The 24,994-nt window shown below is 44.4% G+C and overlaps 2 protein-coding genes and 2 pseudogenes across 2 annotated transcripts in view; all 4 read right to left on the bottom strand.

Moving 5' to 3' along the window:
* LOC127433099 (C3a anaphylatoxin chemotactic receptor-like) overlaps positions 1-24,994 on the bottom strand; it is an 80,220-nt gene that overhangs the window by 53,158 nt on the left and 2,068 nt on the right. The gene's annotated exons all lie outside the window — the stretch shown is intronic.
* Positions 794-24,908, bottom strand: LOC127433100 (C3a anaphylatoxin chemotactic receptor-like). Its single transcript, XM_051684763.1, has 4 exons — positions 24,870-24,908; positions 24,199-24,244; positions 20,046-20,109; positions 794-2,232 (listed from the first exon to the last, which is right to left on the bottom strand). Exon 4 carries the CDS (start codon positions 2,189-2,191, stop codon positions 1,274-1,276), a length of 918 nt encoding a protein of 305 aa, XP_051540723.1. The 5' UTR covers positions 2,192-2,232; positions 20,046-20,109; positions 24,199-24,244; positions 24,870-24,908; the 3' UTR covers positions 794-1,273.
* LOC127432248 (C3a anaphylatoxin chemotactic receptor-like) lies at positions 15,804-16,745 on the bottom strand (annotated as a pseudogene).
* Positions 18,292-20,039, bottom strand: LOC127433096 (C3a anaphylatoxin chemotactic receptor-like; annotated as a pseudogene).

The raw sequence follows: 24,994 nt of genomic DNA, 5'->3' as shown, positions 1-24,994 counted from the left end.
GAAATTGCTTAACAGCAAATATCAGGAAAGGCCACCGCCTGTAGCCTCCTTGGGTAAGTGCCTCCTCTCCTCATAACGGGACTAGGGAGATGCCTTACCTAAACTCACTGGAAGGTCACGACGTGGTCGAGCGCCCGCATCAAGGCACGCAGCAGCTTGCCTGTGTCCACTCTTCCATACCTCATGACACGGTTCAGCGCCTTTGGCATTTCCTATAGGAATCCCTAGTGTCACTACATCGACACAACGTCGAGTGAGTGACAGACAGGGAACGTCTGGGTTACTGGTGTAACCCCTGTTCCCTGATAGAGGGAACAAGACGTTGTGTCCCTCCAACCGTGGCGCTGAACTGGCCGCTGACATGGCTGGGACTCTATCGTCTCCTCAGCATAAATCTGAATGAGTGATGCACGCCATCTCCTTTTATACCCATATGTCCGGGGCGGAGAGTGGCATGCAAATTCCACTCGCCAATTCTCATTGGCCTTTTCTATTTTAAGCAAAGGTGATTGGGGCTCTCAAGATCGAACCCCTAGTGTCACTGCATCGACACAACGTCTCGTTCCCTCCATCAGGGAACAGGGGTTACACCAGTAACACAGACGTTTTATTAATTAGTCATTTTGAATGTTTAATGATCATAAAACAATCAGGATTCTAATTTATACTTTATTCTTTTTCATTTGTGCATGTATAAACCTTCTATACATCATTCACACTGTGTGCATTCAAGTTTTCACATGATAACTGCATAACAACATTAAAAACAGAAAACAGAAATTATTTAACAGCAAAACTAAAATGACTAAAATCGATGTGATCAAAAGCAAAACAGTAAAAGTTGAATATATGCAAACATCTGCATTGTATGAAAGAATATTGGACAGAATCTCCATTTTTATTTATATTTTTAAGACTTCACCATAGAGACCATGTAACATCATCAGTGAAAACACTACTAATAAACTACTAATAAACATTATATGAAAATTATTTTTCACATTAATGACCAAATTCCAATATTCACCAAAATGAAATGCAGAGGAGTGGACCAGACATACTTCCTAGTATTGAAAAGCACTAGACTAAGCTAAGTTTCATCATTTTGCATATCTGATGTTTCACTTTTGAAAAGAAATAATACGGTAAAAGAGATTTTATGTAAATTGTTTAAAATAGTATATGTCAAAAAATATTCTTAAGAAAAACCAATTAATCAGAAAAGATGAATAAATTAATTATTTTCAAACTACAATGATTGCATTTGTTGTGCTTAGGTGGATTGTGGTATTTGTGTCCCCTCCTCAGAGAAAGCGCTTTCAAAAATACGTCTTAGAGAAAGCTTAAACTTCTCCTTAAAATTCTGCCCCATGAAAACGTACAGAACCGGGTTCAGACAGCTGTTGAAATATGCCAAAGAGACGGCCATTGGAACAAGTCTCTCAGCCACACTGCCACTTTGTTTAACACCATTTGCTCGGATCAAAATTACAGTGTGGTACGGGAGCCAGCACAGAAAAAATGCCACAAGAACAGCCAACATGATGCGAAACGCTCGTCCAGAGTTAAAATGACTCCTGCCTAACTTTCGGGCCATGATTCCATAACATGTCATGATGCATATGAGAGGTATCAAAAAATTAACCACAAACCTGATAATACGTAGCATGTCAAATGTTTCAGAGTTCTTATAATGAAAAAGTAGGCAGTGCATTGTTTCATTTACTGTTTCAGTTTCTCTTAATATCATAAAGGGCACACTAAGAGCTATAGACAGGACCCAGGCCACTACACAGGACAGGTGTGCAAGCAACAGACTGCGATGATTTTTAGCCCAAACTGGGGTGATCACCTGGGTAAACCGATCCAGACTAATCAAGCTCAAGATGAAGACACTGGCAAACATGTTGACAAACATTAAAAAGGGAAGAATCTTGCACATGACAGATCCAAATGGCCAGTGATTGTCTAAAAGAACATCTGCCACCCTGAACGGTATGGAAAAGCAGCACAGGAGATCTGCAATCGCCAGATTGAGAAACCATATCGTATTAACGGTCCTCTTCATCTTCATTCCAGCAATGTAAACAACAAAGGCATTTCCTGGAACTCCGAGGAGAAACGTCACATAGAAGAAGAACTGAGAAATCCCTTTAATAGAATTTTCCAAACTTTCATAATCCTTCCCCATCACTGTGATTGAGTTGATGCTGTCAAAGTGTCCTGTTTATCCTGTTAATATCACATATAGGCAATGTTATATCATGAATCATCATTGGGTCAGACCAGATACATATAGGTGTTATCACCGTTTTAAACAAAATAACTATAAATTTATATATATTTTCTATTCAAACTCCCATAGAATTTTTCTTGACCTAGTCATAAATAAGTTGTAAGTTATCAAATATTTAAACCATTACGATTACTTACCTTGTAGGCTGCTCAAGTGATTCTGATGCAGCAAATGACAGGAAGACCTCTAAATACCGGTTTCCTGTGAGAAAATTCTACAGATGTTGTCACAGTATATATATATATATATATATATATATATATATATATATATATATATATATATATATATATATATGTGTGTGTGTGTGTATGTATGTATAACCACATTTCTCTTAATCTTAAAGTCAAACCTCCTCATCTCCTCTCACAGCCAAACTCAGACTCAAACATTAACAATGCATTATGATAATCAGAGATCTTATACATTTATATAAACAGTCTTAGTCATATTAACTGCTCCAATAATTTAACTCAACATTATCATTCAGTACAGCTCATCAACAATAGCACCTTTCAAATGGGCCAGGAATTTATGTGTTGTGTTTGATGACCAGCCCGACTTCACCACATCACAAAGACCATCAGGTCAGATTTACACACTTCAAAATGTGTACAAAAGACATTTTTACAGTCAGATCTTACAATTAATTATTGCAAGTCTGTATTTAAGACTGATGGAAACTGTTTGTGTTGATGTGTTTAAAAAGAGGAACTTGTTTTACCTCTGAATTTGCAGCAATCTCTTTTTCAATCTGCAAAACATTTGTCTAAAAAAAATTATTCGTTTGCTTCTGTCCTTTTAGTCTCGCATACAAAGACAATTCCAGGACAACTAAAATTTTCATTTTTTATGTGGCTGAACACTTGGGTCACTTTAAACAGTTTGATTCTAGAGAAGACTCTATTGACAAATATCATTTGCATCAATAATCATGAACACTCTTTTTATTAATTAGTCATTTTTCTTACAAGTCATTTGAATGTTTAATGATCATAAAACAATCAGGATTCTAATTGATACTTTAATAATTAATTCATGCTTAACTAATGCACAGATAATAATGAGTTAATGTATGACTCATGATTAACTAAGCCATTCATTAATGATTGCCACATCAGCAACTAATAAAGAGTCTGTCTGATTAATATATTAAGTCATATATGAATTGCTATTAATTAAATGTGTCATCATGGTTTAATTCCCTAACAACTTATTATATGAACTAATAGTGTTAATTAATGTGTTTATTACAACAATGAGCTGAAGCCATGTATTTGAACTTCCACCCAATACGGGTGCACTAATATGCATTAATACATGCTTAATTACTGCATTATTACTGCAAATTCATGCATTAATTACAACAATTACTTAATGATGAGTTAATAGGAGATTTGCGGTGGAGCCCCCCTAAATGTTTCGCAGTCCTTGAAATTCTCATCAGAACGGCCCTCAACTCAATCGGCTAGCATGATCCCATGACAATTACATGACTGTGGTGACATTTTTGCAAAATTACGTGGTTTGTTACATGTATCGCAACCATTCCAAAGTGAAATGTCCACTGTGTGGTGCTAAAAGAGAGTTAAATATTCTCCCAAACAGATGAAGCTTTTGAGGGTTATTGCTCTATAGAGTTTTAAATGAACAAAACCAACCTCCCTACCCTAAACCTTAAACCTAAACCTACCCAATAGTCTCAGAAAAACAAATGTGAGATGAAAAACGAGCTGAAGCAATCACGTCATTTTGTGGCAGTTCTATGACACTTCAGGCTCACGGATATCCTATTTCTGCACTCAAGGAACTTCAATATACTGTATATTTTAAGTGCCTTGAAACATTTCCCTTCTACTGGTATTATTAAAGTTAAGTTATAACGTTGGCCTACAGAAATGAAGAGATTAAAGATTTCTCTTCCATCTTCAATCAAGTCGACATTTCTGAGTTCTCCGCCAGCCCGCCGAGAATCAACAGCCGTAACGCCCGCCGACAGAGCGAGGAAACGGCCTCCCGTCATCACACGAGCCTCAAGGAACCGGGTCAAAGTTAAAGGACGGAGGAAAACACATTCTACCTGTGTCCTCATGCGATTCAAGTAAGAGGTTACGTCTGGGCAGAGATAGAATATTATAGTGTGTTATTCTTGTGTTTCAAGGTTTTTGCTTGTACAGTTTATGGACCGCCATGTCTGCTCATTATTAATACTCAGGGTATTAATTATCACAAATTTGTTTTGCTGTATTGTGGTCCAACCAAATTGGATTGTTGTGCATTTTTGCCATCGCAGGTGAGACAGAAACTGAGTTCATCCATTAGAGTCAAATAACGCAGGACTTTTACGAGCCCCGCTCGTAAAACCGCGTCTCTGAGTGATGAACACGGCTGCATTATCTCCAGCTATCGCGAAATCAGCTTTCGGGCTGTCACTTAATAATCTCTCTCTCTCTCTCTCTCTCTCTCTCTCTCACTAACCACACACACACACACCCACACACTGTCACACACACACCTTATGTGTTATAGGAATATTTTTATTTCCATATCTAATCATATCACTGTTTAGTTTGTAGTTGTAAGTCGGAAGTTTATTGACTGCATTGTATTAATTATTAATTGATATTACTGCATAAATAAACTTTGTTTATATTACACAGAGAAATGTTTTGGTTTGTTTTGCATACGCCTGTGTCATGCTAACAGGATGTCAGTGCTCGGATTCAAACCTTCATTCATTGTTTTTTTTCTCGAAAATCGATATTCTTCGGATGTCGATTTTCCTAAGAAAACAATCTAATATTGAGACTGTTTTACTATCTGGTTATTAGTCCCTGATTTCAGGGTGGTGCCCCGTCAATGTTAATCCTTATTAATATTCTATTGATTTTTGATAATTGATAATTATCTTTGATGATTGAATTTGAACGATCAATAAGCTAGTGTTAATTTTAATTAATGTTTCATCGATGTTAACAATTGACAATTATCTTTGATAATTGTTGATTTTAAAGGATTAAAAAAAAGCTAACATTGATTCTCATCAATGTTCTATTTATTTTAATAATTAGTAATTATCTTTGATAATTATTAATTATTGCTAATAACCAAACTTGCTCTTAAACATAGCACACTACATTTACTGGAGTCCCATATGAGGTTTTAATGAGTTAGATCCAATTAATTAATTTAAATATTAATTAATAACTACAGAAATAATTATTAATTATTTCTGATAGTAACACTGATCTAAACAACCGGTAAAGCCCTACAGCTGCTTACACCACATGGATATCAGCACTTGTCTAAACCGCATTTAAATGGAAAAGGGGGTGGATTTGCGGTCATCTATCGAAATTCAATACCACTTACTCAACTGGATTTTCACAACACTAAGACATTTGAGTACATGGTTCTGAAGGTTGGCTCTAACTATCCCCTTATAATTATCTTAATTTATAGGCCACCTAAGCAGCTAATTGAATTTTTCTCTGAACTATTAACTTTAACTTGTGCTGTGTCATCTCAAGTCCTTTTGCTTGGTGACTTTAACATCCATGTTGATACTGCATGCTCTAACAGTACTCACTTAAAGACTGTCCTGGACTGTTTTGATCTTCTTCAGACCAAATCAATCATATGACCATGAGTGTGTGTTCCCAACACACACTCATGTTCATAAGCTTGATTTGGTCTGTACATCTGGTTTGAATAATGTTTCCATCTGTGGTCTGGCTATTCCTATCTCTGACCATAAACTTATTACTTTTGATTTTACATGATCCTGTCCAACAAAATGTATTGATACCACAACCAAATCATATTGTAACATCAATGCTGTCGATCCCAACTCTTTTTCTGACTCAACTGCTTCCTCTGCTATTTCTGATGTCTTCAATTTCACCTGTCCATCTATGATACTGGATGAGTACCATTCTCTTATTGTTAATGCCTTAGATGAGTACGCTCCTATTAGGACCAGGTCTGTTCCCTCTTCCCACTCCTCTCCTTGGTTTAATGCAGAGCTTCATGCTCTAAAAGCAAAAGGCTGACAACTTGAATGACTTTTTAGGAAGTCGGGCCTAACTGTACATTTCTTAGCATTCTCGGAACAGGTTAGACATTATAATACTGCCCTGAATTCAGCCCGCTCTACTTATATCTCTAACATCATTAAAAAGCTAACAATAAGCCTAAAGTACTGTTTAGCATGGTAAACAAACTAGTGCAAGCACCCAGCCACAGTATTTGCCAATCTGATGACACTTGCTGTTCCTTTTTGCACCACTTTCAGGGAAAGCTGGACACTTAAAGTGAGACGTTTGGTGATGAACTGACTATTTCTACTTGTGAGCTCGATCAGTCTATCCAACCCTTGACTAACTTTACCCCGACAAACCCCTCCCTCATTAGTGACATAATACAGAAATCCAATTCCTCTTCGTGATGGCTAGATCCTGCACCCACATCTCTTCTAAAACACTGTACCTCTGTTATTTCTGCTCCTATCTCACACCTTGTGAACATGTCTCTTATCTCTGCCACTGTCCCAATATCACTTAAGACTGCTGCTGTTACTCCTATTCTCAAAAAATCAAATCTGGATCCGGCATACTTTTCAAATTATTGTCCAATTTCTAATTTTCCATTTGTCTCTGAAATCATGGAAAAGTTTGTTGCCATTCAGCTGCAATCATTTCTAGCTCACAACAATCTGTTTGATATATTTCAATCTGGTTTCTGCTTACATCACAGTACTGAAACTGCTCTAGTAAAGGTTGTCAATGACCTTTTACTCTCTGGTGATTTGGGCAATCTATCCATTCACTTACTACTTGACCTCAGCTCAGCTTTTGACACTGTCTACCACAAACTTCTACTTTCTCGCCTTTCAGAGATTGGTATCTCAGGCGTTGCGTTATCCTGGTTCTCTTCATATCTTATGGATAGGCAATACAATATCTCTATGCACAATTACAAATCCCCCACTGTCCCACTCAAACAAGGTGTTCCTCAGGGCTCAGTTCTTGGTCCATTACTATTCATTATCTACATTATGCCTCTTGGACAAATTATTCAATGTCATGGTTTTAACTATCACTGCTATGCCGATGATATTCAAATATATACAGCTTGCCAGCCAGATTCTATTCACCAGACTGCCTCGTTATCCTCTTGTGTCAATGAAATGAAGGGCTGGCTTAACTCCAACCTTCTCAAATTAAACTTGAGTAAAATTGAAATCATAATTATTGGACCATCAACACTAACAAAAAATCGAATTAATGTCCCAGCTGTGACATTGATGGTACTCTAATTTTCCCATCTGCCACAGTCAAAAAGTTAGGTATCATTCTTGACCCTTCATTGACCCTAGATACCTATATTAACAAACTCTCTAAAGCAGCATTTTTCCAACTATGTCGCATCGCCCAAATTCGTCCCTACGTAAGCCCGAAAGATGCTGAATCATTAGTCTATGCATTTATTACATCTCGCCTTGACTACTGTAACACCCTTTTTTCTGGACTACCGGCACACTCTATCTCCCGCTTGCAATATATTCAAAAATTCTGCTGCGAGAGTATTAACTTACACTAAACAATCTGCACATATTACTCTCATCCTATTTAAACTTCACTGGCTACCTGTCACATTCCATATTGCATACAAAATTCTACTGCTTACATTTAAGTCACTCCATGGTCTAGCTCCTTCTTACCTTTCTGATTTACTTTCTCCCTATACTCGTATTCGCTCACAACGATCTTCTGGGTGCGATCTTCTTCTTGTTCCTAGATTCCGTCTTTCGTCAATGGGCGGCAGGTTTTTTCTGTAGTGTCACCTAAGCTATGGAACTCAATTCCCCTGGCACTCTGAACTACTACCTCCATCACTGAATTCAAAACTAAGCTCAAAACCTATTTGTTCTCTCAGTATTATCAGTTATAATGTGTATATGCTTCATGTACTGCTCATTGTATTTGTATGCTTACTTGTACTGGATTGAGATGTCTAATTGTTTGTATGATCTGTTATCTGCTATATACAACTGCATTTGCTTTCTGTTCCAGACTGGGCAACTGTCCATTGACCATATGATTGTCTATATGTTTGTTATGTTACTGTTCTTTATTGTGAAGCGTCCTTGAGCTCTGGAAAGGCACTATATAAATTAAACATATTATTATTACCTCTAAGTTTGCAGCAGTCTGTTTTCCCTTCTTCAAAAAAAGTCAGCAAAAAAAAAAAAAAAAGTCTTAAAAATGGTTATAGTATCACATACAAAGACAAATCCATGACAACTAAGTTTTCAATACTTTTTGTTTAGTAGCTGAACCCTTAGGTCTCTTTAAACAGTCTGATTCTAGAGAAGACTCTATTAGCACAATTAAACATTCTATTGACTGAAAATATTATTTGCACTAATAATAGTGAACATTCTTTTTATTAATTAGTAATTCTGAATGTTTAATGATCATAAAACAATCAGGATTCTAATTTATACTTACATAATTTATACTTACATTTGTGCATGTATAAACCTTCTATACATCATTCACACTGTGTGCATTCAAGTTTTCACATGATAACTGCATAACAACATTAAAAACAGAAAACAGGAATTATTTAACAGCAAAACTAAAATGACTCAAATCGATGTGATAAAAAGCAATACAGTAAAACGTCATGGTTACTAGTGTAACCTCTGTTCCCTGATGGAGGGAACGAGATGCTGGTGTCGATGTAGTGACACTAGGGGTCACTCTTGGGAGCCCAAGACACCTCTGGTCTTTGTATGCCACTCCCCTGAACATACGGGTATAAAAGGAGCTGGTATGCAACCACTCATTCAGGTTTTACACTGAGGAGCCGATATAAGGTCCGGCCATTTCAGCGGGTAGTTCAGTGTTGTGGCAGGAGGGACCAATGTCTCGTTCCCTCCATCAGGGAACGGAGGTTACACCAGTAACCATGATGTTCCCTATCTGTCACTCACTCGACGTTGGTGTCGATGTAGTGACACTAGGGGTCCCTATACAAAACGCCACAAGGCTGAACTGTGTTACGTGAACTGGCGGTGTGTGGTGGGCAGACTTGCTGTGTGCCTCATAGCCAGCACACCAGGTTGACATGTAACCTCCCCCAACACAGTTATGAGTGTCGAACGGCCCTTTTTGGGGACAAGTCGACTACCCAAAGATAGAGACAGGCTTAACCCAGTCGTGGCCTCTTTTCCCCTTCTCTTTTTCCACTCCCTAAAAAAGAAGGGGGATTATCCGACTGGGCCGCCAGGTCTAGTCGGGTGGTGTCCCTCCCAAGGGGAGGACACCGTGGAGACCACACCTCGCCCCAAGAGAGGGGGGGATATTTAAGTGGAAGAATACGTCACATGGTCTTTCCAACCATGTGGAGAGCCTTCAAGGTAGATCCTGCCCAATGGGGGAGGAGTTACTACAACATGGAGACTGGGGCAGAGGAGCTATGCCCAAGGAAGACGCAGTTTGCCAGCAGGGAAACGAATTAGTGGAAGATGTAGATCGCATGGGGTTAGCCTTACAGGGAACCGCCACATGCGGAGCACCTACCCCAGAACCGGGCTCTTAGTTAGTGTGTGTACTGGGCCGGCAGTGAGTCTCTCCGAAAACTCGACTGCTACAGGGCTCGGAGGAAGTCAACCAGGGAACAAGTTTTGTGAACACTACTGGGAATTAACAGCACATGTCTTCAGCTCAAAAGGAGGTGGAAGGCGCTATCTGCAAGCGATACACCCGGCCGGCTATCCCGGGCTTATCCGCTTAAGTTGCGTGCCACTACCTGGGACGAAACCGGTTCCACCCGGAGGTTGTAGAACCTTGCAAAGGTGTTGGGTGTTGCCCAGCCCGCTGCTCTGCAAATGTCTGCTAGAGAGGCCCCTCTGGCCAGGGCCCAAGAAGCCGCTACACCACGGGTAGAATGGGCTCGTAGCCCTACCGGGGGCGGCATGTTTTGGGTGAGATATGCCATAGATATGGCGTCAACAAGCCAGTGGGCGATCCTCTGCTTGGAGACAGCACTTCCTTTCCGCTGTGCACCAAAGCAGACAAAGAGCTGCTCAGAGAGTCTAAAGCTCTGCGTGCGATCCAAATAGATGCGCAAAGCGCGCACCGGACACAGCAACACCAGGGCTGGGTCTGCCTCCTCCTGGGGCAGTGCTTGCAGGTTCACCACCTGGTCCCTAAAAGGAGTGGTGGGAACCTTGGGCACATAGCCCGGTCGGGGTCTCAGGATCATGTGAGAATAGCCTGGACCGAACTCCAGGCACGTTTCGCTGACAGAGAATGCTTGCAGGTCACCTACCCTCTTGATGGAAGTGAGCGCAGTCAGGAAGGCAGTCTTCAGGGAGAGTGCCTTAAGCTCAACTGACTGCAAAGGCTCAAAGGGGGCTCTCTGTAGGCCCTGAAGAACTACGGAGAGATCCCATGAGGGAACAAGGGGCGGTCTGGAGGGATTCAGCCTCCTGGCACCTCTTAGGAATCTGATGATCAGGTCGTGCTTCCCTAAGGACTTACCGTCAACTGCGTCGTGGTGTGCTGCTATGGCAGCAACGTACACCTTCAAGGTGGAAGGGGACAGCCTCCCTTCCAACCTTTCCTGCAGGAAGGAAAGCACTGATCCGACTGCGCATCTCTGGGGGTCTTCGTGTCGAGAAGAACACCACTTAGTGAATAGACGCCACTTAAAGGCATACAGGCGCTTCGTAGAGGGGGCCCTAGCCTGAGTGATCGTGTCTACCACCGCGGGTGGTAGGCCACTTAGGTCTTCTGCGTCCCGTCCAGGGACCAGACATGGAGATTCCAGAGGTCTGGGCACGGGTGCCAGAGGGTGCCCCGTCCCTGAGAAAGAAGGTCCTTCCTCAGGGGAATTTGCCAGGAGGGAGCTGTCGCAAGGAGCGTGAGGTCCGAGAACCACGTCTGGGTGGGCCAGTAGGGTGCTACCAGGACGACCTGCTCCTCGTCCTCCCTGACCTTGCACAGAGTCTGTGCAAGTAGGCTCACTGGGGGAAATGCGTATTTGCAAATGCCAGGGGGCCAGCTGTGTGCCAGCGCGTCTATGCCGAGGGGAGCCTCGGTGAGGGCGTACCAGAGCGGGCAGTGGGAGGATTCTTGGGAGGCGAACAGGTCCACCTGTGCCTGACCGAATCAACTCCAAATCAGCTGGACCACCTGAGGGTGGAGTCTCCACTCTCCCCTGAGGGAAACCTGCCGTGACAGCGCGTCCGCTGTAGTGTTGAGGTTGCCCAGGATATGAGTGGCTCGCAGCGACTTGAGGTGCTGCTGACTCCGGAGGAGGAGACGGCGGGCGAGTTGTGACATATAGCGGGAGCGCAGACCGCCTTGGCGGTTGACATATGCTACCGCTGCCGTGCTGTCCGTCCGAACTAGCATGTGCTTGCCCTGGATCAACAGCCGGAACTCAGGGCGAGCAGAATTGCCAGTAACTCGAGGCAGTTGATGTGCCAACGCAGTCACAGACCCGTCCAGAGGCCGGTGGCTGCGTGCCTGTTGCAAACAGCGCCCCAGCCCATTTTGGAGGCGTCTGTCGTGACCACGACGCGCCTGTAGACCAGTTCTAGGGGAACACCTGCTCGTAGAAACGAGAGGTCGGTCCAAGGGCTGAAAAGACGGTGACAGACCAACGTAATGGCCACGCAGTGTGTCCCGTGGCACCATGCCCGTCTCGGGACTCGAGTCTGGAGCCAGTGCTGAAGCGGCCTCATATGCATCAACCCGAGCGGGGTGGCCACCGGCCAGGATGCCATATGCCCCAGGAGCCTCTGAAAAAGTTTCAGTGGAACCGCTGTTTTCTGTTTGAATGCCTTCAAACAGGTCAGCACCGACTGGGCACGCTCGTTCGTAAGGCGCGCCGTCAGGGAGATTGAGTCCAACTCCAAACCGAGAAAAGAGATGCTCTGAACCGGGAGGAGCTTGCTCTTTTCCCAGTTGACCCGAAGCCCTAGTCGGCTGAGGTGCGAGAGCACCAGGTCCCTGTGTGCGCATAACATGTCTCGAGAGTGAGCTAAGATTAGCCAGTCGTCGAGATAGTTGAGAATGCGACTTCCCACCTCCCTTAACGGGACAAAGGCAGCCTCTGCAATCTTCGTAAAGACGCGAGGAGACAGGGACAGGCCGAAAGGGAGGACTTTGCTTTGTACTGACACGCCTGACCCTCGAACGCGAACCGCAGGAAGGGTCTGTGTCGAGGAAGGATCGAGACGTGAAAGTACGTATCCTTCAGGTCTACCGCCGCAAAACAATCTTGATGCCGGACGCTCGCTAAAATGCGTCTTTGCGTCAGCATCTTGAACGGGAGTCTGTGTAAAGCCCGGTTCAGTACTCGCAGGTCCAAGATTGGCCGCAACCCACCGCCTTTTTTCGGTACGATGAAGTAGGGGCTGTAAAACCCTTTCTTCATCTCAGCTGGAGGGACAGGTTCTATCACACCCTTCCGTAGGAGGGTAGCGATCTCCGCGCGCAGGGTAACAGCGTTTTCGCCCTTGACCAAGGTGAAGTGAGTACCGCTGAACCTGGGCGGGCGCCTGGCGAACTGAATCGCGTAGCCGAGTCGGACGGTCCGGATCAACCACCGCGATGGATTGGGAAGCACAAGCCATGCGTCCAAATTCCGTGCGAGGGGGACCAAGGGGACAACGTCGTCGGATGTACCGGCAGGTGGGGCCTCGCAGTGGGGCGGAGCGCGAGGTGCCACAGCATGTCATGGCCGTGCTGAGTCTAGGGACATCGAAGCACTTACCTGGCTCCTTGTGACCACCCCCAGAACAGCCTGGGACGGGGGAGGAAGAGGCCTGTCCTCGCGACCCATGGAGGCTGTCACATCGGGGGTGGATTTGTGCCACAGCTGGGTGCTCAGGGGCGGAAAGGGCACCGCTGGAGCACCAATCCTGCAAGATAAAGCCCGTGAACGGTAGTCGTGGTGACGACCGTACACACCGGGTATGTGACCCAGGGAGGAAGGAAGCTGCTCTTTTGCTGAACTGTTGGGTACTGCAGCCACTTGGGCGTGTGGCGAAATCAAACAAAAAGGCAACAAAAGATTTTCCACCCGGCCCTCCATCGGGGGATGGAGTGGTCTTTCTACCAGCTCCACGTGAGTGTGTTCCCTCATCCCTGGGTTGCCCGTCTCAGGGGCGCTTCGAGGACCTCCGTGGGTTCTTCGGTGCCAGCTGAGAGACGGGTGGCGTCGGCTTCCTGCAGTGGGCTCCACGCCGGGGCCGGGCCGGAGGGGCGGGCTGCGGCGGAGCCGGTGCAGTCACCGCAGGGGGACGCCCTTGGAGACGAGCAGACGGGGTGCGGGGTCTTGAGCCACGCCGGGGCAAGATGTGCCAGATTGCTTCCGTCTGCTGCTTTACCGTCGATAACTGCTGGGCAAAGTCCTCAACGGTGTCACCGAATAGGCCCACCTGGTTAATGGGGGCAGCAAGGAACCGTGTCTTGTCAGCCTCGCCCATCTCGACTAGGTTGATCCCCAGGTGGCGCTCCTGGACCACTAGTGTGGCCATCGTCCGCCCGAGAGATCGCGCCGTGACCTTCGTCACCCGGAGGGCGAGGTCGGTCGCCGAGCGCAGTTCGTGCATCAAATCTGGGGTGGAACTACCCTTGTGCAGTTCTTTCAGCACCTTGGCTTGATGAACCTGCAGGAGAGCCATGGCGTGCAGGACAGAGGCGGCTTGTCCAGCAGCGCTGTAGGCCTTGGCCGTCAGGGACGATGTGAGCCTACAGGGCTTGGACGGGAGCTTAGGGCGTCCACGGCAGGTGGCAGCGCTCTGCGGGCATAAGTGCACCGCGAGCGCCTTATCCACCGGGGGAATCGCCGTATAGCCCCTGGCCACCCCGCCATTGAGGGTAGTGAGAGCGGGGAAACTGCGGAGTCGGGGTCGGGCAGTAAAAGTTGCCTCCCACGACTTCGTCAGCTCCTCATGCACCTCCGGGAAGAATGGCACTGGAGCAGGGCGCGGCTGGTTTGAGTGGCGCCATGAGTCCAGAAACCAATCATCAAGCCGCGAGGGTTCAGGGGAGAGCGGAGGGTTCCACTCTAGCCTGACGCTCGCGGCCGCCCGGGAAAGCATGTCCATCATTTCGGCATCGGCCTGTAACTGGGCGACCGTCCCCGAAGGGAGAAGCCCAGCTGAGGCTTCTGCGTCCGACTGGACAAGCCCGCTCTCCGATGCTGCGCTCGAGAGCTCATCATCTTCGCGGGCCCCGAACAAGAAGCCAGACTCGCCATGCGACGAGCAGGCGAACTCATTCGGAAGCCCGATTGGGGCAGACGAGCGTGCTGGGGAATGGGAGGTCCGCGGGGGGATACCCGGTGGAGGCGATCCCATTGAGGTCCCCAAATCGCCCCCAGTGCTAGCCGCGCTGACCTCATACCCATAGGTAGGAGGACCGAGGCAGGGAGCCGCTGGGGTGGCTTGCTTCCTTACGAAAGCAAGCCGTGACCGCAACGTTGCCATGGTCATGTTCTCGCAGTGAGAACATGAACCATTCATAAACGCTGCCTCCATGTGGGTCGCGCCCAGACACGAAAGACAGCGATCATGACCATCCGAAGTTGAGAGAAAACGACCGCAACCAGGAATAACACACAAACGGAAAGGCATCTTTAGAAAGACGCGTCTTTAAAAAGACGTTCCGTGTGTGCGCTCTTTTACAGAAATATACTCTTTTAGAGGGGAAAAACGCTCTTTCAGAAGATATACTCTCTAGTTTTTCTGCCGAAGCGCCCAGGGGCGTTCTTTGCACTGCACCAGTGCAGAGGAGGGAGAAGCCGCTGAAATGCGCCGTCAGATCCAGCAGAGGTGAATGAACAGTGCTATTCAGCTCAATGAGCATGACCGTTTGGCTCCGAAGAGAAAATCTGAATGAGTGGTTGCATACCAGCTCCTTTTATACCCATATGTTCGGGGGAGTGGCATGAAAATACCACTCGCCAATTTTCAATGGCCTTTTATCAAAGACCAGAGGTGTCTCGGGCTCCCAAGAGTGACCCCTAGTGTCACTACATCGAGACCAACGTCGAGTGAGTGACAGATAGGGAACTGAATATATGCAAACATCTGCATTGTATGAAAGAATATTGGACAGAATCTCCATTATAATTTATATTTTTAAGACTTCACCATAGAGACCATGTAACATCATCAGTGAAAACACTACTAATAAACTACTAATAAATATTATATGAAAATTATTTTTCACATTAATGACCAAATTCCAATATTCACCAAAATGAAATGCAGAGGAGTGGACCAGACATACTTCCTAGTATTGAAAAGCACTAGACTAAGATAAGTTTCATCATTTTGCATATCTGATGTTTCACTTTTGAAAAGAAATAATACGGTAAAACAGATTTTATGTAAATTGTTTAAAATAGTATATGTCAAAAAATATTCTTAAGAAAAACCGATTAATCAGAAAAGATGAATAAATTAATTATTTTCAAACTACAATGATTGCATTTGTTGTGCTTAGGTGGATTGTGATATTTGTGTCCCCTCCTCAGAGAAAGCGCTTTCAAAAATACATCTTAGAGAAAGCTTAACCTTCTCCTTAAAATCCTGCCCCATGAAAACATACAAAACCGGGTTCAGACAGCTGTTGAAATATGCCAAAGAGACGGCCAATGGAACAAGTCTCTCAGCCACACTGCCACTTTGTTTAACACCATTTGCTCGGATCAAAATTACAGTGTGGTACGGGAGCCAGCACAGAAAAAATGCCACAATAACAGCCAACATGATGCGAAACGCTCGTCCAGAGTTAAAATGACTCCTGCCTAACTTTCGGGCCATGATTCCATAACATGTCGTGATGCATATGAAAGGTATCAAAAAATTAATCACAAACCTGATAATACATAACATGCCAAATGTATCAGAGTTATTATAATGAAAAGGTAGGCAGTGCATTGTTTCATTTACTGTTTCAGTTTCTCTTAATATCATAAAGGGCACACTAAGAGCTATAGACAGGACCCAGACCACTACACAGGACAGTCGCTCAAGCAACAGACTGCGATGATTTTTAGCCCAAACTGGTGTGATCACCTGGGTAAACCGATCCAGACTAATCACGTTCAAAGTGAAGACACTGGCAAACATGTTGACAAACATTAAAAAGGGAAGAATCTTGCACATGACAGATCCAAATGGCCAGTGATGTTCAAGAAAAACGTTTGCCACCCTGAACGGTATGGAAAAGCAGCACAGGAGATCTGCAATCGCCAGATTGAGAAACCATATCGTATTAACGGTCCTCTTCATCTTCATTCCAGCAATGTACACAACAAAGACATTTCCTGGAACTCCGAGGAGAAACTTCACATAGAAGAAGAACTGAGAAATCCCTTTAATAGGATTTTCCAAACTTTCACAATCCTTCCCCATCACTGTGATTGAGTTGATGCTGTCCGAAGTGTCCTGTTTATCCTGTTAATATCACATATAGGCAATGTTATATCATGAATCATATTTAAAGTGATGCGTGAGACAATATTTTTTTATAGCTGACACCACCTTTAAAATACCAGATCAGTGCATTTGTAGATGTTTTAATTGATTACAAATGTGCAACCAAATAAATGTTCATTTCAAGTAAAAAAGTGCTTTTAAAATCACACAATTATGTTTAACAGTAACCATAACTTATCCTTTTACTTATGAAGTATGAACTTTTAAACACAATCTGTAGTCATTTACATCTTGTATTTTCCATGCACCATACCTTCATTGATTTTTTACATAGATTTCTTTACTGAGACAAAAATTAAGATATTAATTAACATTCTAACTGCAAGCTCTTAACTCAAATAAAATATATACTAATTTCTTAAGCCCGTGCCACAGGAGATTTGCGGTGGAGCCCCCCCTAAATGTTTCGCAGTCCTTGAAAGTCTCATCAGACCAGCCCTCAACTCAATCGTCTAGCATGATCTCATGACATTAACGTGACTGTGGCGACATTTTTGCAAAATGACGTGGTTTGTTACATGTATCGCAACTGTTCCAAAGTGAAATGTCCACTGTGTGGTGCTAAAAGAGAGTTAAATAGTCTCCCAAACAGATGAAGTTTTTGAGGGTTATTGCTCTATAGAGTTTTAAATGAACAAAACCAACCTCCCTACCCTAAACCTTAAACCTAAACCTACCCAATAGTCTCAGAAAAACAAATGTGAGATGAAAAACGAGCTGAAGCAATCACGTCATTTTGTGGCGGTTCTATGACACTTCAGGCTCACGGATATCCTATTTCTGCATTCAAGGAACTTCAATATACTGTATATTTAAGTTCCTTGAAACATTTCCCTTCGACTGGGATTATTAAAGTAACAGTTTTTACAGTTCTTGCAAGAATTAGGTTCCTCAGAGAACTTAAAGGATGCCAAGTGAAACTTTTAGTTTTTTACAGAGCTCCTCATCCTACCAGCCAGCAATTCAACACAACATCACAATTCAGCAAGGCTAACCAACAATAGTGGCATTTTGGTCAGCTAGGAACTTGGGTCTTTTAGCTGACTTTCCTGCATGTACAACCTCTGTAAATAATCCAGAATGCAGTGAAACCCCAAAAATGTTTAACTGTTCCCATGATGGGATCTGATTGTTTTCATGTGATTAAAAAGAGGAACTTGACTTACCTCTAAGTTTGCAGCGGTCCGTTTTTCCTTCTTCAAAAAAAAAGTCAGCAAAAAATGTCTTAAAAATGGTTATAGTATCACATACAAAGACAATTCCATGACAACTGAGTTTTCAATACTTTTTGTTTAGTAGCTGAACCCTTAGGTCTCTTTAAACAGTCTGATTCTAGAGAAGACTCTATTAGCACAATTAAACATTCTATTGACTGAAAATATTATTTGCACTAATAATAGTGAACATTCTTTTTATTAATTAGTAATTCTGAATGTTTAATGATCATAAAACAATCAGGATTCTAATTTATACTTTATTCTTCTTACATTTGTGCATGTATAAACCTTCTATACATCATTCACACTGTGTGCATTCAAGTTTTCACATGATAACTGCATAACAACATTAAAAAGATGTGATAAAACACTAAAATCGATGTGATAAAAAGCAAAATAGTAGAAGCTGAATATATGCAAACATCTGCATTGTATGAAAGAATATTGGACAGAATCTCCATTATTATTTATACTTTTTTAAGACTTCATCATAGAGACCATGTAACATCATCAGTGAAAACACTACTAATAAACTACTAATAAACATTATATGAAAATTATTTTTCACATTACTGACCAAATTCCAATATCCACCAAAATGAAATGCAGAGGAGTGGACCAGACATACTTCCTAGTATTGAAAAGCACTAGACTAAGATAAGTTTCATCATTTTGCATATCTGATGTTTCACTTTTGAAAAGAAATAATATGGTAAAAGAGATTTTATGTAAATTGTTTAAAATAGTATATGTCAAAAAATATTCTTAACAAAAATCGATTAATCAGAAAAGATGAATAAATTAATTATTTTCAAACTACAGTGATTGCATTTGTTGTGCTTCGGTGGATCGTGGTATTTGTGGCCCCTCCTCAGAGAAAGCGCTTTCAAAAACACGTCTTAGAGAAAGCTTAAACTTCTCCTTAAAATTCTGCCCCATGAAAACGTACAGAACCGGGTTCAGACAGCTGTTGAAATATGACAAAGAGACGGCCAATGGAACAAGTCTCTCAGCCACACTGCCACTTTGTTTAACACCATTTGCTCGGATCAAAATTACAGTGTGGTACGGCAGCCAGCACAGAAAAAATGCTACAAGAACAGCCAACATGATGCGAAACGCTCGTCCAGAGTGAAAATGACTCCTGCCTAACTTTCGGGCCATGATTCCATAACATGTCATGATGCATATGAGAGGTATCAAAAAATCAATCACAAACCTGATAATACATAACATGCCAAATGTTTCAGAGTTCTTATAATGAAAAAGTAGGCAGTGTATTGTTTCATTTACTGTTTCAGTTTCTCTTAATATCATAAAGGGCACACTAAGAGCTATAGACAGGACCCAGGCCACTACACAGGACAGTTGTGCAAGCAACAGACTGCGATGTTTTTAGCCCAAACTGGGGTGATCACCTGGGTAAACCGATCCAGACTAATCAAGCTCAAGATGAAGACACTGGCAAACATGTTGACAAACATTAAAAAGGGAAGAATCTTGCACATGACAGATCCAAATGGCCAGTGATTGTCTAAAAGAACATCTGCCACCCTGAACGGTATGGAAAAGCAGCACAGGAGATCTGCAATCGCCAGATTGAGAAACCATATCGTATTAACGGTCCTCTTCATCTTCATTCCAGCAATGTAAACAACAAAGGCATTTCCTGGAACTCCGAGGAGAAACGTCACATAGAAGAAGAACTGAGAAATCCCTTTAATAGAATTTTCCAAACTTTCATAATCCTTCCCCATCACTGTGATTGAGTTGATGCTGTCAAAGTGTCCTGTTTATCCTGTTAATATCACATATAGGCAATGTTATATCATGAATCATCATTGGGTCAGACCAGATACATATAGGTGTTATCACCGTTTTAAACAAAATAACTATAAATTTATATATATTTTCTATTCAAACTCCCATAGAATTTTTCTTGACCTAGTCATAAATAAGTTGTAAGTTATCAAATATTTAAACCATTACGATTACTTACCTTGTAGGCTGCTCAAGTGATTCTGATGCAACAAATGACAGGAAGACCTCTAAATACCGGTTTCCTGTGAGAAAATTCTACAGATGTTGTCACAGGATATATATATATGTATATATATATATATGTGTGTGTGTGTATGTATGTATGTATGTATGTATGTATAACCACATTTCTCTTAATCTTAAAGTCAAACCTCCTCATCTCCTCTCACAGCCAAACTCAGACTCAAACATTAACAATGCATTATGATAATCGGAGATCTCACAAGTTTATACAATCAGTCTTAGTCATATACTGCTCCAATAATTTAACTCAACATTATCATTCAGTACGGCTCATCAACAATAGCACCTTTCAAGTGGGCCAGGAACTTTTGTGTCGTGTTTGATGACCAGCCCGACTTCACCACATCACAAAGACTATCAGGTCAGATTTACACACTTCAGCATGTGTACAGAAGACATTTTTACAGTCAAATCTTACAATTAATTATTGCAAGTCTGTATTTAAGACTGATGGATCTGTTTGTGTTGATGTGTTTAAAAGAGGAACGTCCTGGTTACTTTCGTAACCTCAGTTCCCTGATGGAGGGAACGAGATGTTGTGTCGATGTAGTTACACTAGGGGTCGCCCTTGGGAGCCCCAAACACCTCTGATCTTTTAGAAAAGGCCAATGGGAATTGGCGAGTGGAATTTGCATGCCACTCCCCCGGACATACGGGTATAAAAGGAGCTGGCTCGCAACCACTCATTCAGGTTTTTGCTGAGGAGCCAAGACAATGTCCCGGTCATTTCAGCGGGTAGTTCAGTGTTGAGGCAGGAGGGACACAATGTCTCATTCCCTCCATCAGGGAACGGAGGTTACGAAAGTAACCAGGATGTTCCCTATCTGTCACTCACTCGACGTTGTGTCGATGTAGTGACACTAGGGGTCCCTATACGATATACCACAACTAGCTGAACTGTGTTACGTGGACTGGTGGTGCGAGACAGGCAGACCATTGTGTGCCTCGTAGCCAGCGCACCTGGCCATCACGTAACCTCCCCCAATGTTCCTACAAGCGTCTTACAGTCCCCTGCACCTCGGGGACAAGTCGACTGCCCAAAAAAGGGGACAGGCTACCCCAGCCGTGGCCTCTTCTCTTCTTTTTTCTCCCCAAAAAAAGAATGGAAATCGATCAACTGGGGGCCATAAGTGTCCGTGTTCAGGGGGGTGTCACTCCCAAAGGGAAGACACCGTAAGACCACACCCTGCCCGAAGGGGAGGTAATGTGTGGAAATACGTCACATGGTCTTACCGAGTTACCCAGAGGGGACAGAGCTCTACAAACACGGTAACCAGTGGCAGAGGGGACTCTGCCCAAGGAAGATGTGGGTTTACCAATGGGGAAACTACAGAAGATACATCACATGGGGTTACAGACAGACAAACCAGCACATGTGGAGCACCTACCCCAGTGCAGGGCCTACTAGCACACATTCTGGGCCGCCATCAAGTCTCTCCACGAACTCGCCTGCCACAGGGCCAAGGAGGAAGGACATCCAGGGTCCACGGTCTCATGAACATGGCTGGGGGGTAAAGGTGCACGTCTCCTCCTCCAGCAGGGGAAAGGAGCTGTATGCAAGCGGCACACCTGGCCAGTTGTCCCACACACTTACCTGTTCGTACCTGACAATACACAGGACGAAACCGGCTCAACCTGGAGATTGTAGAATCTTGAAAGTGTTGGGTGTTGCCCAGCCCGCTGCTCTACAAATGTCTACTAAAGAGGCACCATTGGTCAGGGCCCAGGAGGCCGCCACACTTCTGGTAGAGTGTGCTTGTAGCCCCAAGGGGGGCGGCACATCCTGGGTGTGATATGCCAAGGCGATGGCATCAATGACCCAGTGGGCAATCCTCTGTTTGGAGACAGCGCTCCCTTTCCGCTGTCCTCCAAAGCAGACAAAGTGCTGCTCAGAGCATCTAAAACTCTGTGTGCGATCCAAATAGATGCGCAAAGCGCGATCCGGACACAGCAATGATAAGGCTGGGTCTGCCTCCTTCTGGAGCAGCGCTTGCAGTTTCACCACCTGATCCCGAAACGGTGTCGTGGGAACTTTGGGCACATAGCCAGGTTGGGGTCTCAGGACCACGTGTGAGTATTGCGGACCGAACTCCAGGCACGTGTGGCTTACAGAGAACACCTGCAGATCCCCTACCCTCTTGATGGACGTAAGCGCAGTCAGGAGGGCAGTCTTCAAAAAGAGTGCCTTTAGCTCAACTGACTCCAGGGGCTCAAACAGGGCTCCCCACAGGCCCCGTAGGACCACGGAGAGATCCCATGAGGGAATGAGGCATGGTCTGGGAGGGTTCAGCCTCCTCGCACCTCAAGGAAACCTGATGATCAGGTCGTGCTTCCCGAGAGACTTACCGTCAACTGCATCGTGGTGCGCCGCTATAGCGGCCACGTACACCTTCAAGGTGGAGGGGGATAGCCGCCCCTCCAGCCTCTCCTGCAGGAAGGAAAGCACCGACCTGACTGCGCATCTCTGGGGGTATTCGCGTTGGGAAGAACACCACTTAGTGAACAGACTCCACTTCGTGAACAGACTCCACTTCAAGGCATACAGGCGCCTCATAGAGGGAGCCCTAGCCTGAGTGATCGTGTCTACCACTGTGGGTGGTAGGTCACTTAGGTCTTCTGTGTCCCGTCCAAGGGCCAGACGTGGAGATTCTAGAGGTCTGTTCCAGAGACCTTGTACTGGTACGCCCGACCCTCAAAGGCAAACCGTAAGAAGGGCCTGTGCCAAGGTAAAATCGAGACGTGGAAGTACACATCCTTCAGGTCTACCACCACAAACCAATCTTGATGCCGAACGCCCGCTAAAATGCATTTCTGTGTCAGCATCTTGAACGGGAGTCTGTGCAAGGCCCGGTTCAGTACTCGCAGGTCCAAGATTGGCCGAAACCCACCGCCTTTCTTCGGTACGATGAAGTAGGGCTGTAGAACCCCTTCTTCATCTCGGCTGGAGGGACAGGCTCTTGGGCAGTTCCGACAGGTGGCGGCGTTTTGCGGGCACAGGTGCACCGCAACCACCTTATCCACCTGGGGAATCGCTGAGTACCCCCTGGCAGCCCCAGCATCAAGGGTAGTGAGAGCGGAGGAGCGGAGAGACCGGGTCCGAGCAGTGAAAGGCGCCTGCCACGACCTCGTGAGCTCCTCATGCACCTCCGGGAAGAAAGGGACCAGGCCGTGGCGCGGCCGTGAGCGGCGCTCTGAGCCCAGGAACCAATCGTCAAGCCGCGAGGGTTCAGGGGGGAGTGGAGGGTTCCACTCCAGCCTGACGCTCGCAGCCACCTGGGCAAGCATGGCCGCCAGCTCCGGGTCGGCCTGCGACTGGGCGACCGCACCCGAAGGTGGGAGCCCTGTCGAGTCCTCAACATCAGACTGGACGAGCCCACTCTCTGATGCTGTGATCGAGAGCTCATCCTCTTCGTGAGCCCCGAATGAGACCGTGAACTCGCCCTGAGACATAGAAGGACCATGGTGGGGAGCCGCTGGGGTGGCTTTCACTCTGAGGAAGGAAAGCCGTGACCACAACGCTGCCATGGTCATGTTCTCACAGTAAGGACATGACCCGTCCTTGAATGTTGTCTCCGGCCAAGCAAGTGAGACAGCGATCGTGGCCGTCGGAAGCGGAGAGAAAACAACCGCAACCAGGAATTAAACACAAACGGAAGGGCATCTTTAAAAAGATGCTCTCTGTAATTGCCACTCTTTTAGAAGGAAAATATTCTATTTTAATGGAAGAATATACACTTTTAGGCTGCTGAAGTGCCCAGGGGCGTTCTCTGCACTCCACTGGTGCACGAGGGGGAGAAACCGCTGTAATGCGCCGTAAATCCAACAGCTTTTTGAGGTGAATGGATCTGCAGAGTAATTCAGCTCACTGAACACAACCGCTCGGCTCCGAAGAGAAAATCTGGATGAGTGGTTGCAAGCCAGCTCCTTTTATACCCGTATGTCCCTAGGAGTGGCATGCAAATTCCACTCGCCAATTCCCACTGGCCTTTTCTCAAAGATCAGAGGTGTTTGGGACTCCCAAGGGTGACCTCTAGTGTCACTACATCGACACAACATCTAGTGAGTGACAGATAGGGAACTTGTTTTACCTCTGAATTTGCAGCAGTCTGTTTTTCCATCTGCAAATCATTTTGTCTAAAAAAAAAATGATTAGTTTGCTTCTGTCCTTTTAACATCTCATACAAAGACAATTCCAGGACAACTAAAATTTTCATATTTTATGTTGCTGAAAACTTGGGTCACTTTAAACAGTCTGATTCTAAAGAAGACTCTATTAGCTAATATAATTTGCATTAATAATAATGAACACTATTTTTATTAATTAGTCATTTTTCTTACAAGTAATTTGAATGTTTAATGATCATAAAACAATCAGGATTCTAATTTATATTTCATTCTTCTTACATTTTTGAATGTATAAACCTTCTATATATCATTCACACTTTCAGGTTTCACATGAGAACTGCATAATAACATTAAAAAGAGAAAATGGTAAATATTTAACAGCAAAACTTGTCATTAGGTGGAACTGAGCACAAATGCCCACAAGCTTGAGGAACAACAATTCAGCTTTCTTATTTATCAGAGTTCAAGATACAGTGTTGCTGGGCGTAGGCAAAGTCAGGCTGAGTAATATTCAAGATGTCTGAATACAGATCTGTCATTGATGTTACATAAATGTTATGCAGTTCCGAAAAACAGTATATGCTCTAGGGGGCAGTCGGTTGACAGGGGTTAAAAACTTCAAGAAGTTTCTTACCAGAGGCACTTTTGTTGGTGCTGTGCCTATAGAAGCGCTTCACGGAAATCATTGTCATGCTGTTGTGTCACGTGACTAAAAGCACCAGAATTTTAACTCTTAAATAACAGTGTAGAGTCTTGTGA

Source organism: Myxocyprinus asiaticus, chromosome 42 (assembly GCF_019703515.2).
Source record: "Myxocyprinus asiaticus isolate MX2 ecotype Aquarium Trade chromosome 42, UBuf_Myxa_2, whole genome shotgun sequence".
Lineage (NCBI taxonomy): Eukaryota > Metazoa > Chordata > Actinopteri > Cypriniformes > Catostomidae > Myxocyprinus > Myxocyprinus asiaticus.
This window is presented reverse-complemented; position numbering and strand designations above follow the sequence as displayed.

What these genes read in the sequence shown, in the direction of transcription:
- LOC127433100 (XM_051684763.1), bottom strand. Translation starts at nt 2,191, where the DNA reads ATGGGGAAGGATTATGAAAGTTTGGAAAATTCTATTAAAGGGATTTCT.